This window comes from Fusarium pseudograminearum, chromosome 3 (assembly GCF_000303195.2).
Source record: "Fusarium pseudograminearum CS3096 chromosome 3, whole genome shotgun sequence".
NCBI classification, from domain to species: domain Eukaryota; kingdom Fungi; phylum Ascomycota; class Sordariomycetes; order Hypocreales; family Nectriaceae; genus Fusarium; species Fusarium pseudograminearum.
This window is the reverse complement of record NC_031953.1, coordinates 3,161,539-3,177,380: the sequence shown is the minus strand read 5'-3', so window position 1 is coordinate 3,177,380 and position 15,842 is coordinate 3,161,539. Positions and strand designations below refer to the sequence as shown.

Here is a 15,842-nt window from a genome sequence, read left to right as displayed (position 1 = left end):
AGTTAATTATTAAAGCTATTTAATCTCTTATTAAAATAGTAAAGAGAATTATATATAAGACTACCTTAATAAGAAATAAGATTTAAAACCTTTAGGAAAGAAATAAGAAGCTAAATTAATATTAAAGGTTAAAAAGAATTAAATTATAAAAAAGAGACCTTATAACTATAGAGAAAGTATTATAAGTAATTAATTAAATAGATATTAATATATAGGTAATAAGTAAATTATTAAAAAGTAATAATTAAAGAAAGTTAATTAAATTAGGTATTTAATAATATAGTATATATAATAAGACTAGATATAATATAAGGATTTATTAGGTAATTTTAAAGGTATTTAAAGAGAAATATAGTAAGTAATTTTAATTAATTAAATAGATTATTATAATCTTATTATAATTATAAATCTAAAGGTTAGGATTTTTAATCTACTTACTTATTTAACTTACTTACTTATTAAATATATTATATAATTTACTTTATTATATAACTTAATTAAAATTATATAATATAAAACTTATAAATAAGCCTTTTTAATAAAAGCTAATTAATTAATTAAAGTTTTCTTAAAGCCTTTAAATTTAAACCTTATTATAATTTAATTATTATTATTTAATTATTATTATTATTTATTAAAAACTCTTTTTATTAATATAATTTATTAATTTTAATTTTAATTACTTATTTATACTATTAATTAAGTATATTATTTATACTTAATATAATTATTAGTAAATTATATTTACTAATAGCTATAAATGCATTATAGCCCAGTTTAATACCTCTTCTGAATTAAGAGGTATTTTAAAGGAACAACCCATATAAGAGAGCGTAATAGCTTTTAGCCCTACTGTAATATGGTTCTGTTCTACCCAGCATATCTCTTTGCTAACTAAGTCAGCAGCGAGAATTCCTCCAGACCGTCGATAAAGGCCAATAAGGGCTAGGTTTACTACAGTAATTGAGTCTTGGAAGACTAGCAATTCCGTTGTAGATGTCTTCAGAGCGTTCACTAGACTATTGATTTGAGGATCAACATTGTCCAAGGCTGCAGTAAATTGATGCAAAGCCTCATCAGTTGGGGCCAGCAAGTTTGCAATCTGGCACATGACTAATCGGTGCATAAAGTGCACGCCGGTCCCAACCGCAGTGAACGCTCTGAGGAGCATTGGGATCATAGAAGAGACCATGGAGGAGTTGCACAAGGATGTTTGTAGACCATAAAGCAAACTCAACAACTCCACGCCTTCTAGCGATCTGCCATCCAATGCCACAAGGATCTGGATAGCAATGGCTTCTGGGCTTCGATCAATTGGGGTGATCTTTAGGGACGTTTCATCAGACCATGAGTGGATCTTCCACGGTTGCCACTGAGCCGGTGCTAAAGACGCCTTGGTAGAGTCTACCAGAACCTCTTTAGCGACATGGTTCAAGTCACTAGACGATTCTACTTCAGATATATGCCTGAGGAATGTCGCAGCTTCTTGGACCTGTGTCTTGATAATACCATTGCGTGTCGCGATGGTATCATCCTTTTCATTAGAAGCTTTCTCAAGCTCCTTGATCTTTCGATCTTTGTCGGCAAGAGAAGCTTGATGCTTCGAAATAGCTAAATTTAGCATTCTAACATCTTCTTCTCGAGCCTTGACAAGACCATCATGTTGTATGATAGTATTGCCTTTCTCTTTAGACGCTTTCTCAAGCTCCTTGATCTTTTGATCTTTCTCGGCAAGAGAAGTTTGATGCTTTGAAATGGCGATTTTTAGCACTTTAACCTCTTCTTCCCGAGCATTAACAATATCGTCACATTTTGTGATTTTATTGTCTTTATGGCCTGAAGCTTTCTCAAGATCCTTGATCTTTCGATCCTTTTCGCCAAGAGTCTTATTTTGTTTTAAAATGGTTTCACTCAGCGATCGGATCTCTTGTTCTCTGGCCTTGACAAGAACATCACGTTGCGTGATATTACTGTCTTTATCATTAGAAGCTCTTTCAAGCTCCTTGATCTTTCGATCCTTCTCGGCAAGCTTCTCACGCTGTTCTGAATGGGCTTCATTCAGCGATTGAATCTCCTGGTCCCGAGTATAGATAACATCGTCACGTCTGGTGATGGTGTTATCTTTATTGATCAGAGCTTTCTCAAGGTCATTGATCTTTACATTCAGATCGGTCAAAACCTGGCGCTTCTTTTGTATACTTTCTTTATACGCGCGCAAGTTATCTGCCGTCTTACTGCTCTGATTGACATTCTGTCTCTTGGCCTCTTGGAGCTGAGCCTCGAGATCCTTCGTCTGTCTTTCGAGAGTAGTCTTTTCAGCCTTGCAACTGTCAAATCTGTCTTTCTGACGGTTGATCTCGGCTTGCATATCCAGCTTTAATTTTTGAAGTTTGCCTTCCGCCAGTTGTTCATTGCTATGAAGTTGACCATCGGCGTTCGCTATCCTTCGTTTTAAAGCTGTCTCGTTGCTTTCGTGCTGCTCTTGGGCTTTACGCAGTTCTTGCATAGCCCTCTGAGCTTCACGTTCACAATCACGGCCTTTAGCCTCTACAACATTGATCTTCTCATTTGCTTCATCCAATTGGTTACGGAGAGAAACAAGGTCATCGTTTAAGAAGAGGCCTTGGGCGTCTTTTATGGTAGCGATCATGGCAGGAGGCAACTGGCCCATTTGACTTGCAAGCGTCAGGGCGTCTGGTGACTCTACCAAAAAGCGTACCACTTGAGAGGCAGCTCTTTTGCGAGCTTCCTCATCGTCATCGTGATCCAGCCCGGCAAGTGATCTGGAATCAGCTTGCCTGACAGATGACTTGGCAATACGGATGTCTTGTTGTAGAGATTTGATCTCCTTCAAGACGTCCGTCCCATTTCTGAGTGTGGCTGTGATTCGATTCCGTTGATCGGAATCATAACCAAGCTCGGTAGCCATGTCCTCTCCAGAACTGGCTCCCCGTTTTATGGTAACAATGTGACCTTTGATTAAGCTGAATTCTTTTTCAGCTTCATCAATGTCACGATCGATACCTATCCCAAAGCTCAATCCCGTGAGGGAGTCTCGAGATTTGTGCTGAGGTGCCATTTTTGCTTTTTTGTTTGTTTGTTTTGGCATGGATGAAGAAGAAAAACGATCCAAGATGCAATGGCACATCGTTGAATTTGGCGAGAATATGGAACGAACACGGCGTGAGGAAGGAGCAAATAGAATGGAAGGAGTGGACAGGAATGAGCAGACATATTGGAAGGAGCACACGGGATGGAGGGAATAGACACATTGGGAGTAGCAATTCAAAAGGCAGGAGGGAGTGAAAGGTTTTATGAGAAGGTAGGGCAGTAGCCACTATTATACGTACTTGTCAAGAAATGCAACAACGTCGGAGCTGAATCATACTCTATTCTATCAGTTTATTGTACCAGCTTGTCAAAAAGCCAGAATGACAAGCTGAAGCGCGCTAATAGCAAAAACAACACCAACAGACGAAGTCATTTTCAAACCTCCATTAGGTTCAGCACTTGTAGCTGCCGCTGCCTCACCACTGGTTGTCCTGGTACCACTATCAGAAGCCAAAGGCTCAGGTGTTTCAGGCGCACTTGTAGTTTCAGCTGATGTCTGCCCGGTAGTCGAAGTTGTAGCTGAAGTGGTCTTTTGATCAGAAGACTATGCTGGTTAGAAGATTGGCTGAATGTTCAGGACTGTACAGACTCACGGTTGATCCCGTCTCAACTGCCTGATTATCAGAAGCCGTAACAGTCTCGCAAACCCTGCTCAGAACAGTAGCATATTCTAACCAACTGTTAGCCCTCTTCCCATTCGTCTTTATACCTCCGAAACTCACCATTATAAGCAGATGGACCGCAAATACTCCAAACACAATCCTCCTCTCTTTCAACCCAGTCCACAGACGCATTGCACCAACACATCTCAAGGCCTCCTCTACTGCAAGAGTTAAAGTTTCCATAAGTCTTGTAGCATGATTGGAAACATTCTGCGCGTTTTTCCTCAAGGTCAAAAGCGGCGGCTCCGGAGGCGGTCGGTGCGAGGGTTATGGTTGCTAAATAGCCACTTTCGGTATTGGCTGCGGCACATAGACTGGTAAAACCCAGGAAGGATAACGCGACAGGTACATGGGATTTCATGTTGACAGACTTGCTCTTGTCTGTCTCTATGTAATCAATCAGATTAAGAGATCAAATATGAAGAAATTGAGGGGTTTATGAGTTGTCAAGGCGTACTAGCTCAAGGCAGGGGTTGTCTTGGCAGCTGAACATTGGCTTCATTCACACCAGCCATGCCTCAATCAAGGGCCACGTGTGATTGAGAATACCCGCCGGAGGGCTCTGTCTCGTCCCAAGGCAGAATGACTGATGAGGACTGCGCCAAATCCGTTGTCGAGATCAAACGAGTTATATCCGGATTGCCATCTTCACAGTACGTCTGTTCGATCTCATAAATGTGTCTAATTCATCTCAAATCATTTTTAAAATGTCAAATATGTAAAATCCAAAATCAACACCTTTTCATCTCACAATTATCATTGTCCGCCAAGTTCCTCGGCAACTTGCTTCTTGACCTGCTCCCTCACAGCCTTCCAGTCATTTGAAATGTCGGAAACCCGCTTGGGCAACTTTTCAAGGCCAACAAACTCCTCGGGAAGAACCTTTTCGTTAAAGTTAAAGTCCTTCTCATCCTTGAGAGCAAGCTCGACGGCGCCGGCAAACTTGGCGGGGTGGGCGGTTGAGAGAGAGATGTGAGGAATGTTGGCTTCGGCACGCTCGGCAGATCGGAGAGCAGCGGTGATACCAACGGAGGAGTGAGGGTCGAGGATGTATCCGAGTTTTTGGTAGGTATGCTTGATTGTTTCGAGGGTCTGGGGGTCGCTGACGCGCTCGCTCTCAAAAGTCTTGCGGGCGCTGTTGAGAACATCGACGTAAACTGGACCAAAACCACCCTTGTTCTTGAGGTCCTTGAGCCAAGTAGCAACCTCTTGTCCGGCTTGCTTTCGGTTGAACTCGACATCCATACCGACAGTCGCGGCAAACTCATAGGCCAAGAACCAGAGAAGACGCTCAAAGTTGCTAGACACTAGAATGTCCATGGCAGGGCTGAGAGTCTCTTTAACGCCATCCTCGTGAGCCTTGACACCATCGACCTCAAGACCACCCTCCGCCTCAGGGCCCGTGGCGGGCTGCTTCTCGTACTTTCCAGTCTTCCAGAATCGATCAAGGATATCGTTCTCATTAGTAGCGATAACAAGCTTGTCGACAGGGAGACCCATGCGGGTGGCAAAGTATCCGGCCAGGATGTCGCCAAAGTTTCCAGTGGGCACAACGAAGCGGACCTTGTCGCCAACCTTGAAGTTTGGGTCCTTTCTGGCGAGGGTGAAGTATGAGTGGAAGTAGTAAACAATCTGAGCGAGGATTCGGGAAAAGTTGATAGAGTTGACGGCGCCAAGCTTGAGGTCGGCGTTGGTCTCGGGGTCGCCAAAGAGAGCCTTGACGATGTCCTGTCATTCGGTTAGCGATGCGCTTATGGGTAGAGAGTACACAAACCTGGCAATCATCAAAGGTACCGGTGACGGCAAGGTTGTGAACGTTGGCGTCGGTACAGGTAGTCATCTGGAGCTCCTGGATAGGGCTGACACGACCCTTGGGGTGCAGGATGGTAACAGACACATCCTTCTTTCCTCGAAGACCATGAATAGCGGCGGATCCGGTCTAAAATTGTTAGGATGGTACCATATCAGGCCACGAGTGACTCACATCACCACTTGTCGCACCAACAACAGTCAAATGATGTCGGTCCTTTCCCTCCTTGCCCTCATTCTTTCGTGTAAGGAGGTATTCGAAGAGGTTGCCGAGGAACTGCAGAGCGCAATCCTTGAAGGAGTAGCTGGGGCCGTGGAAGAGTTCGAGGAGGTGTAGGTTGTCCTTCAATTGGACGAGGGGGACGACTTCTTCTGCGCGGAATGTCGAGTAACTTCGGTTGATGATGCCTTGTAGGTCTTCGGCGGGAATTTCGCTTCGGGAGATGTAGAGGCTAAAGATCTGGAAAGCCAATTCCTGGTATGAGAGGTCTTTCCAGCTTTGCTGCTTTTGTTAGTCCATGTTGCCGCGCAATGTTTTTGCAGTATGGTCGTGCGCACCCATTCTGTCGCAGCAGGAATCTCGTGAGGAAGAAAAAGACCGCCATCGGCAGCCAATCCCTTTAGGACAACGGTCTCGAAGGAGAGCTTTCAAGGTTAGCGGGTCTTTCGTGAAGTTGAGATCAAGTGTCCCGTACACCATAGTCACCACCTCTTGTGGAGAGGTAGACTTGTGATTGAGTATGTGTCGAATCGCTGGCCATTTTGTCTGCTTGTTGATGCTTGGGAAAATAAAAATCTCGACGCCCCTCGTCGGATGTTGGGGAAGGAACCAACAATGAGTCGCAAATGCAGCCACCCCGCCGGAATATAAATGGTCCGTCCGGTATCGGAGATGACCGCATTGTCGGTGATTTCCTTGTCCATTTGATGAACTTCTCTACATCCGAGTCATTAGAAAGGCTGTATTTCTATACCTCTTTCTTTACAACGGGATAATCTCTGTTGATCATCCCAAACTCATACAACTGATATCTATTTTGCTTCGAGTTTGAGCTTCCAGCCATTTCAGGGGTAGGAGGAAACGGCACAGTAGCATGATCACGAGCCTTGGCAACCAATTACAAGCCTTGCTTCTTACACGATAATTTAACGAACATGGGTCATCTAAGGCTGAAGGCCCAGAGTCAGCAGCTAACAAGACGATACGAAAAATTGTGCAGAATGCCACGCTACGGCTGACCGTTTGAGTCACCGGTTAATCTATAACGCGACAATTAAGTGCTTCGCCCTGCGGCGTGGTTGAAGCTTATAATCCAGTCCTTTCTCCTACCATTTCCATTTACTAACCATCAATCTTTCGTTGATAGTCACTCGCTTAGACATTACGTTCGTTCTACAAACCATCAAAATGGTCAAGACTCTTTTCGCTGCCCTTCCCGTGCTCATGCTCGCCGAGCAAGCTCTCGGATTCGGTTGCTCCACACACAGCTTCACTACTTGCGAAGATAGAATTGTTCACTGGTTCGACCCTGATGATGGCATGATTTGCGATCCCCTTGATTGTGGCGGTGGTCGAGCCCCCGTGAAGACTGGCGTCCCAGGATGCGCAAACTACTCTGGCACCGAGACCCGCGGAACATCGTACCTCTCATGCTGGAAACCTTCGACTACTCTCGCCACAGCACCCGCTGAAACGACCATTGAGGCCGTTACCATCGATGCTGAACCTACCAGTACAGCTATCGAAATTGAAACGGAGAGTACAACCGATAGCCACGCTGTCGAGCCAACCACTTCCGGACTGGTCGAGGCGACTGTTTCCGAGCTCACCACTGTCGCACCTGTCGTTCCCTCCCAGACGCAGACGTCTGTAGAAACTCAAGCGACTAAGCCAGCGTCTACCCCAATCGTCAGTCCCAACGCTGCACAGGCTTTGAAGGGTTCTTTGATTGCTGCTGTCGGAGTTGCCATCGGTGCGATGTTTCTCTGAGCACAGTCGTTGAACTGAGCAGGGCGTGTTTAAGAATCGACGATATAATGAAAGTATATTCAGTTAGGTTTTGTTTGTTTTTCCAAGATATCAGATCCGGTTATCATAATATGGACATCATTTTCTATCAAATATTCCAATCATTTCTCAATATTATCCACTTCGTTCTTGCAATCTTTTGATACTTCTCGAGACTCCTTCTTTTTCATCTTTCGAAGACCAGCATTTCTCAATTTTGTAAATGATACCGACTTGAAGACATACTTTCGTTCCCCAGAACCCTGGCAAGCGATGTTAAGTCGTGCACATCTCGAGCAAACGGGTTTTTGCTGATCACACTATGGCCAATCAGTCAGTGTCCATTACGACATGGTGTCTGGATACCTTTTTCTTTTGCTTGAGGCAGTTGTTGCAGCCTCTACTTTTTGGAACGCCCGGCATTGCGCCTACTGAGAACAGGTTTGATTTTCGCGAGGCTGCAACATCGAATTCGACTTCTATTTTCCGTCAAAAATAACATTATGTTTCTTTTTATATGCCTTTTACCGGGAGGCGGACTTGTCCCCCACTTCAACCAGAGCGCTCAGTTCCACCTTGTTGGGGATAGTGTCATGTCATGGCGTAGATCAAGTGGCGTTGTGTGATGAACATTGGGTCTTGTCATCCGCTCGAGACCCTCGAGATCCAATATGAGGCTGAATAAAGGGTCCACGCTGATTTCTCGATTCATTGTCCCTTTTGGGATAATACCGGATGCTAGTGGAGGCAAATTCCACGCACGAGGTCAATGTTTGGTGATCTTCAGATCTGACATGCTTAGACCATCGCCATGTCCTAAATTGGTACCATAAGCAAGGATCTTTTTGGTGTCTTTTTCCAGATCACAAATATAGGGCTACTCTCTAGGTAGGTTCTGGATTATCAAGACGATCAATACTTTATTGGTACATATTCCCGGAACAACCACTTCAGGATCATATGACGCTGTATTTCGCTGGGAAGAATGTACCGTCCAAGTTTAATCAGAACTAGATATTAAGGATCCTGTAAGACTGACCCCATAAGAATGAGTACCGTGGGGCGATAATAGTCAATGAGCCGCCATGGGTGCATGGTAATCGTGGCAGTATGGCTGAAGTCTCAGCTCAAAGATCTCGTTCAATCTTGTGAGGGCATTGGAGTCATAATGCTCAAAAAGTGTAATTGAAGATGGAAACCCTATCCCTCGGCCGATCTCGTTCAAATCAATTACAATTTGTTGCAACCCTTATTCATAAATGTCATCACTCAACTCTCCGTCGCTGTGGTATCTATCCTCCGCAATCTAATACCATCATCGTCCTTGAATTCAACCTTGATCTTCCCTGCCTGCCTCTGAAGCTCATCCAAATCAGTTTGACGAGTCAGATCGTTCAATACGTTGGGTCCATAGAACAACAACGGCAGAACAGATGTCTTCCAGATGGGCAATGCTGCGTTGGTATAGCTTTGAACAACAACATGGATCAACAGAACCATTGTGACTACCATCAAGCCAGCCGGCAGTAAGACCCAACGCCAGTCAAAAACGGTACAAATGGTTGTTTCGTTTACTGTTCCGGTAACTTTATCCGATCCCGAGATATTCATATTTATCGCCGCTTGCCTGCGGAAATTGTTCGTAATAACCGTAGCGAATTCATCCACTGCAGTATCCAAGACTTCGTAGGATGAGTTGTATAGAGGGGCAAGCCACCATCTGTTCTCACACTTCGGAGGTGATCCTGTCGTGTAACTGGGTGCGCAGGCTCCGTTAAAGAGAGTGTCTCTCATGAAGCTTTCAAGGCCCATGAGATATGTAAACCCGCCTTCATATATGCACTGGTTCGGGGCTGTGTAGTTTTTGCCATCAATTTCCACCGTTGAGGTGTCCTTTGTGGATTCAGCCATACGAGAGAAATTGTCAAAATTGTACTCCTTGCCATCAACCAAACAAGGTGACTGAACGGTGGTTCGCTTGAGATTCTTAGCTCTCTGTGGTGCATTATCGCTGTAGATAATTTCAATGGGCGTCAACGGCTCTTCACTGATGACCTTTTCCTCGAGTTTTGTTTCCTTGACCTGGGCGTGGTAATGTTTCAAACAGGGATAGAGAGCACAGGTTATGGCCACTACATTCTGCGACCTGTAGACTTCCGGTGTGTCGCTGGTAAATCTATCCTCGGGACAGTTCGCACCAGCCCTAGATATGTTGGTGCAAGCGCTTTGTGAGGAGGTCAAAATCGTCAAGTTCGTGATTGATCTTTTTGTCATCTCTGCAAAATCAGAGTCAACTCCACCAAGAGCCCAATCAACATCTCCAGTTGCGGCATCGATCAGCTGGCCGCCTCCCATAGGTTGAAGCCATTGCGTGTTTGGCAAAGTGTAGTTGAGGATTGAATAGCCTACTTTCTTGGTGACATTCAACTTGATGAACTCGGTAGTGTCAAGACACGAACTGCACATTGCAATAGAGGTGTGTGTCACGCCTTGGGAGTTTTCTGTAAATGTGCAGTTTCCACTAGCACATGTAGCTTCGATAGCCGTGTCTTTGCCGGTTGGATTGACAAGACCATTGATCATGGTAGCTTTCATGTCGTTCGAAATCTCAGATTGGCCGGCACTCAGTCGGTATGACGACCCTCGAGCTGGGACGTAGTGTGAAACCGGCAGGGAAGCTGAGCCTGAGACTTCCCGTGGGCACGGGACAGTCCTGACAGCTTGCTGAGAGAATGGTGCAATGGCGGGTGAAAGAATGATGATAATGGCAGCAATAACGCTCGCAAGGCGCGGAGGGACGTTCCAGAACAACTTTATAGCTCCAAGGATGCCTCGACTCGCGTTGTCGAAGTGATGGAGATCGGAAACAGGACGAGGTTTTCGCAGCGAGTGCCATCCCATCTGCCCAACGAGTTCAGCGACAACAAGCATCATAGACGCTCGCATAAAGGTGCTTAGAATGGCAATAATGGTGTTGAGGCTAATGTCGTACGGCCATCGTTTCAGAACTTTGTCATTGTAATGTGCAGGAACTGCGATGATGGCGACGAGGAGCGCGAGGGCAAATACAAGTGATGTGATTTCCCATGACCAAGAGCGCACAGGGCTGACTTTAGACTGTGTAGTAGTTTGGGATTCTTTCGTCAAAAATGTGGTGACTTCAGGTTGTTTTGTGCCCGTGCTTTCTGACTGCTGGCCGCTATTGCGACGCGAGCTACGATGGGAATCCATTTTGGCGTGATCTGAGGTGACTAGACGTTGCGAGAAGGAAGCTCTTTAAACAGGCGAGAATGCCTTGCAAGGAACACTCGCTGGTACAAGGACATTGCCGATCATTGGTAAGGCAATATGCTGATGTTGTGCTTGCTGATAAAATTGCAGGGTGATTGCGTCTGAACATCCTTGTCTTTGCGTTTAATTGGCGTCAAAAGTCGAACGAGAGTAGGACTCGACACATCCTGGTAGCAATAGTCTATAAATGAAACACGACAACCGATATGCATAACTATAGCGAATCATGGTGCGACATTTCGCGCTCGAATGGGGAAAATGAAGCGCGCTCGAGTCCTTTGTTGCATCGCCCGCATCTACCCTGGCAAGCAAATGATAAGATCGACATGATCGCGTTGAACATTTGGAGTGATGGCGGCTAGGTGAGTGGTTGAATGTTTCCATGGACTGGATTTAAATGGAGGAGGGAAGTTGTTGTTGCCGATGGCATCTCTCTATGAGACATATGCATACCCGGAAGGCGTAAATAGGAAGGAGAATGTGTTGCGACTGCCGTCTACGCGAAATGATTTACGATTACGTCATTACACTTCATTCCTCAGTCTTGACAGTATCAATTATATTGAGGTAACTGGACTAGATACACCTGTTTCATTCTGCCGAGTGATATCCTTGGTCGGGTAATGGTATTCGTTTATTTCTGCTCAATGTTAGTTGTGAATCTCCAGCCAAAGACCAATGTACTCACTCCACAGCCCTTGCAGGTACAACTCTCTCCACAGTTGCATGAGCTAGCTCCTCCGCAGTTGCAGGAAGATCCGCAATCACAGGCCATGTTGATGATATTGAAGTAAAGTGGTATGAAAGTATGAGTTATCGGTTGTTGAAGTGAGATGATGTTTGGAGGTTCAACCGGGACATCGGGGGATTTATATACCCCAAACCCCGCATGTCGGGGATGATCCAGGTCATGAAGGCTTTGGTATGACGCATCCATCGTCATTATGTACCGGATTTCGGGTCGTCGGTCATTTTGACTTTGCCTAACCCGGATATGTAGAGGTCACGAGCCTTAGAGTCTCAGAAACTGGTAGCTAGAAGCACAAGGGACGAAATGGTAGATTAGTTTATGATACTCAGACTATGCTTCTTAGACTACTTATTTACATACTTTACTCCCACTAGACGACATAGACTTTGGGTCATCATGTCATTGTTTGGACGATCATTTGAGGCCGAGTAGCATCATGATAGACTAAAACCAGCTTGAATACATGACCCCAGGTATCAGTCAAAAAACCTTTTGCACAAATTGAATCGCCGCATAGAGTGCTGCCATGATAGCTCCAAACCTGACACTTCCAACCGCTCCTATGAAAATAGCGCTGAGAAGAACAAAAGTAGCGTAAAAGTATATGCCGACTGCACAAACCTCGATGATAAAGAAGTACATCTGCCACTTCATGGTGAGTGGGGTGCTCGACATCTTGACAATAATTTGAATGGTGTGAGCTTCCCCCGGCATTGATGCAGCACGCGTTGCCTTGTACCATGGGTACGGAATCTTGACCTGTGGTGTATCAAGTATGAGAATCCATTTCATTTCCCACTTGTATCGTTTCTCAAAGTCCAGCGTATAGGGCAAAAGAAGCGCTTGCCACCAGTCGTATGTAATGTCCAGCGAAGAATGCTTGATCTTTATCTCGTCGGCCATGGAGTGAAGCAACAGCACAGAAAAGATGACCCAGCACATATTGGCTAGAGGCCATGTGAAAATCATAAGAGGAGATTCGCACAACCACTGCACCATGACAGCCGAGTTGACATTCCAGTTCTGCCATAAAGCGACGGAGGCCATAACGAGGATAGACAGGTCAGACAGTGCTTTGCAGAATATGTGCTTCCATGATGGACTCTTTGTGAACCGCGCGAACGAAATGCGCCATTTGCGTTCCGAGTCTTGTGTCAAAGGCGTTTTGAGAGGCGTCACCTGCTTGAATGGGTTTGACGTTATAGAAACACCAAAAATGGACAGCGCCAAAGCCCGCTGTGGTGATACGAGGGCCAGAAACACAATCTCATCAGGCTGCACGGCGCCAATAATCAATATACTTGGCACTAAACCAAGTATGGTCGTGCCAATGGCTAGATCGCTTTTGAAAAGATCGTCGAGTTTGCCCAGAATGCATCTGATAAGGAGGCTGCAGGCCGAGTACTCCCAATTCCGAGGATCGTCTGCGTTGCATTCTCTTGCCGTGTGTCTCGTAACGCTGCTGTGTGAATCGCCAGGAAAGCGTTTGATGACGTTTGATAGAGGCCGAAGAGCGTGTATTGTTCCGATAAACGCGCCAATGCTGCAAAGCAAAAGAACGAGTAGGACACGAGGCATAGTGTTTTTCATCTTGCAGAAAATGCTGAAGAACAGTCGCCGGGCCCGTCGACATGACATGTCCTTAAGTAAGATATAGCCTGATCTGACAACCGTCGACGTATCAGCTGTGCATGCTGTGCAACCAACCGAAGCGGCAACTACGGTCTCCCAATTGGACATTGCAAAAGTGGCAATAGACTTGACAAGTCGCAAATATGATAGGTCTGTTTCCATCAGACAATTGGAACATCGTCGTCCATGGGTAGCTTGATGTATGGTATCAACATATCCTTCAGAATAGGGTCAACGATACTCTCCCAGGGCGAATTCGTCCTTTCCAACTGTATTATCTCATGGAAAAGATCCTCCATCTCTTCAACCATGGAGGTCTTGAAATTGCAATTTCGCAAGATCAGTTTCAAGATGACCCGAGATCGTTTCATCATCAAGGGTTTGAATTCTGTCTCGTCGTCGATGATGGCACGCGGTCGAAACAAGTGTCGGACAAATTGAGCGGCGATATCCTGGACGGCATGTCGTCCGATGAAAAGCTTTATTACCGCAAACTTGTAATCATCCAGAAGACAACGCCGGCCACCCCAGTGTTCCCAGAGCTTATGTATGGGTGTTACGTCGTGGTATACTCCGCGTTCATCATGGAGCCACTTTGGCCGAACACTTGCCCCATGACTGAATAAGAAGTCAAATAAGTCGGCGTCGTATACCCGGCAGATACTTGCATAATAAACCAAGGGATTGAGTTCCGCATACACTGGGAGGTCAAGCTTTGCTCCAGCTTGAAGCAAGAGTTCCAGTATCTTGGTTGACTTGGTGCAAAACATATGGAATATAGCACTCCTAATGGGACAATACTGGCTTTGGATACGCCCCCCTTCTGCCATAAAATTCTGGGTCTCATAAAGGGCATTGGCGTTAAGATCGGGCTTTGCAGACAAGAGCAAATTTACCAAGGGATCAACGATTGATGATGGATAATACGTATGACGGAGGTTTGTGAAGCTCAAGATAGCGATATCAAGACTCGTCGTTCCACCTCGACACAACGCAGTCGGATTGGCTCCCAATTCCAGCCAGTATTTGACTTTATCCATGGCAGCCGCTCTTTTGTCTGATGTTGTAACGATTGTACATCTAACTTGCCGCTCAAGAGCCAGATCAAGGTTGACTTGCAGGTTGGTAAACTGGTATTTCGGACAGTGCTCCAGACATATTTTCAGGAGTTGTGGTTTCTGTCCGAAGAAGACTTCTGCATGTATGTCTTCGTGCACGTGTGGCGGAAGGGTTGCACCAAGATGGAAAAGATGCTTGACGAGATCTAGATGGTTTGAAGCCAAGGCGATAGTTGAGATTGGATAGCGAAGTACCGACGTTTCGGGCACCTGGACTAGACTGGGATCTGCGCCAAGTAATACAGCCTTGTTGACAGCTTGAATGCTGCCTTGCCTGCATGCCCATTCCATCAGGTCGTCGACAGCATGGCGCCGTGCTAGCAGATGGGAGTCGAGCATGTGTTCGGTGGACTTGATTGAATTTTGGACCATCCAGACATCAGAAGGGGACAAGTGGTTGAAAATCATATCGATAATTTCGTTAAAAAGATTTCTGAAAGGATTCGTCATTTTGGCGGACAATAAGATGCATTTTTGTGGTAGATGTTGAGAAGGGGTTCAGCTTTGGGTCAGAGTTGAAAGAGATAAAAAAGTGGTAAGAATGGAAAAACCCAGTCATGTCTGTTAAATATAAGTAGGAAGCCTTCAAGAACTTTAACATTTAGCAATTACTCTTATATAAAACTTCCTTCATCTAGCTTTTGGCCAAAGACCGCAAGTATGAATGATGGACCAGTCAAGGCACAGTTCATCTGCTATCCAATTTAGGCTTCGATAGTCGTAGCAACCTTGAAGAAACGATTAATATAGTTGGTTGTAAATTCATGTTACAAAGATTGTCTTAAACTCCGATAGGCGGATCACAAGCCCAATGTCATGAACCCTACTCAGCCTTGCCAAACTTGTCGGATAGACCTTTGTCACCATTTTTCGCGTGCCCAGCTGAAACCTCGTATTAGGGCAGGGCAAGGCAAGGCAAGGAAAGGAAAAAGGTTCTGTGTAAGCATTGGAGTCATAGTGCTTGAAAAGTGTAATTCAAGATGGAAATCTTGTTATCAGGTCACCATCTTTCGCGTAGCCAACTGGTCACAAAACTCGACAACCCGGACAATTTTCGTTCCGTCCTCGTTAAAGTCCAAAGTCCAAGCATGCTCCATAACAAGAGTCTCGCCATCTTTGAAGACCATATCAGATTTAGTTGTGGCTGCTGCTTGGCGGATGTCGACATCGATGGTCAAGTTTGACACATCACACGTCTTCAAGGATCCCTTGGAAAGGTTATTGGTGATTCCGCCCTCATAAGCCTTGTTGTCATGGGACCAGTCACCGGGAACTCCAAAGAAATCGCACAATGATAGAGGGCGATAGTAACGCTTGCAGTTCTCGTCGACGTCGCGGTTGATGATGCTTGGGTCATTCTTTTCACCACTTTCGACATGTGCGGCAAAGAATTGTCTGGCGGTACGTTCGATCGACTGTCTGAGATTTGTGCAAGTCATGTTGATGATGGAAATATTTAT

At 45.3% G+C, this 15,842-nt stretch overlaps 8 protein-coding genes across 8 annotated transcripts, besides 7 other annotated features; 1 reads left to right on the top strand and 7 right to left on the bottom strand.

Moving 5' to 3' along the window:
- Positions 1 to 111: 111 nt before the first annotated feature.
- Positions 112 to 153: a repeat region.
- A 28-nt stretch (positions 154 to 181) lies between these two features.
- Positions 182 to 264: a repeat region.
- An 83-nt stretch (positions 265 to 347) lies between these two features.
- Positions 348 to 409: a repeat region.
- Positions 410 to 438: 29 nt separating this feature from the next.
- Positions 439 to 529: a repeat region.
- A 61-nt stretch (positions 530 to 590) lies between these two features.
- Positions 591 to 632: a microsatellite.
- Positions 633 to 646: 14 nt separating this feature from the next.
- Positions 647 to 752: a microsatellite.
- A 142-nt stretch (positions 753 to 894) lies between these two features.
- FPSE_06320 (uncharacterized protein) lies at positions 895 to 3,079 on the bottom strand (the record flags this gene model as incomplete). Its single annotated transcript, XM_009259438.1, has 2 exons — positions 895 to 945; positions 1,016 to 3,079. 2 exons carry the CDS (start codon positions 3,077 to 3,079, stop codon positions 895 to 897), a joined length of 2,115 nt encoding a protein of 704 aa, XP_009257713.1.
- Positions 3,080 to 3,418: 339 nt separating this feature from the next.
- FPSE_06319 (uncharacterized protein) lies at positions 3,419 to 4,134 on the bottom strand (the record flags this gene model as incomplete). Its single annotated transcript, XM_009259437.1, has 3 exons — positions 3,419 to 3,655; positions 3,705 to 3,781; positions 3,834 to 4,134. The coding sequence occupies 3 exons, from the start codon at positions 4,132 to 4,134 to the stop codon at positions 3,419 to 3,421; spliced, it is 615 nt and encodes a 204-aa protein (XP_009257712.1).
- Positions 4,135 to 4,529: 395 nt separating this feature from the next.
- On the bottom strand, positions 4,530 to 6,343 carry FPSE_06318 (uncharacterized protein; the record flags this gene model as incomplete). The annotated part of the gene is made up of 5 exons (XM_009259436.1): positions 4,530 to 5,501; positions 5,548 to 5,712; positions 5,758 to 6,084; positions 6,141 to 6,227; positions 6,278 to 6,343. The coding sequence occupies 5 exons, from the start codon at positions 6,341 to 6,343 to the stop codon at positions 4,530 to 4,532; spliced, it is 1,617 nt and encodes a 538-aa protein (XP_009257711.1).
- Positions 6,344 to 6,990: 647 nt separating this feature from the next.
- FPSE_06317 (uncharacterized protein) lies at positions 6,991 to 7,572 on the top strand (the record flags this gene model as incomplete). The annotated part of the gene is made up of 1 exon (XM_009259435.1): positions 6,991 to 7,572. One exon carries the CDS (start codon positions 6,991 to 6,993, stop codon positions 7,570 to 7,572), a length of 582 nt encoding a protein of 193 aa, XP_009257710.1.
- Positions 7,573 to 8,859: 1,287 nt separating this feature from the next.
- Positions 8,860 to 10,821, bottom strand: FPSE_06316 (uncharacterized protein; the record flags this gene model as incomplete). The annotated part of the gene is made up of 1 exon (XM_009259434.1): positions 8,860 to 10,821. The coding sequence occupies one exon, from the start codon at positions 10,819 to 10,821 to the stop codon at positions 8,860 to 8,862; it is 1,962 nt and encodes a 653-aa protein (XP_009257709.1).
- A 1,291-nt stretch (positions 10,822 to 12,112) lies between these two features.
- On the bottom strand, positions 12,113 to 13,210 carry FPSE_06315 (uncharacterized protein; the record flags this gene model as incomplete). Its single annotated transcript, XM_009259433.1, has 1 exon — positions 12,113 to 13,210. The coding sequence occupies one exon, from the start codon at positions 13,208 to 13,210 to the stop codon at positions 12,113 to 12,115; it is 1,098 nt and encodes a 365-aa protein (XP_009257708.1).
- A 215-nt stretch (positions 13,211 to 13,425) lies between these two features.
- FPSE_06314 (uncharacterized protein) lies at positions 13,426 to 14,832 on the bottom strand (the record flags this gene model as incomplete). The annotated part of the gene is made up of 1 exon (XM_009259432.1): positions 13,426 to 14,832. One exon carries the CDS (start codon positions 14,830 to 14,832, stop codon positions 13,426 to 13,428), a length of 1,407 nt encoding a protein of 468 aa, XP_009257707.1.
- Positions 14,833 to 15,281: 449 nt separating this feature from the next.
- Positions 15,282 to 15,308: a microsatellite.
- A 69-nt stretch (positions 15,309 to 15,377) lies between these two features.
- FPSE_06313 (uncharacterized protein) lies at positions 15,378 to 15,821 on the bottom strand (the record flags this gene model as incomplete). Its single annotated transcript, XM_009259431.1, has 1 exon — positions 15,378 to 15,821. The coding sequence occupies one exon, from the start codon at positions 15,819 to 15,821 to the stop codon at positions 15,378 to 15,380; it is 444 nt and encodes a 147-aa protein (XP_009257706.1).
- Between the last annotated feature and the right edge of the window lie 21 nt (positions 15,822 to 15,842).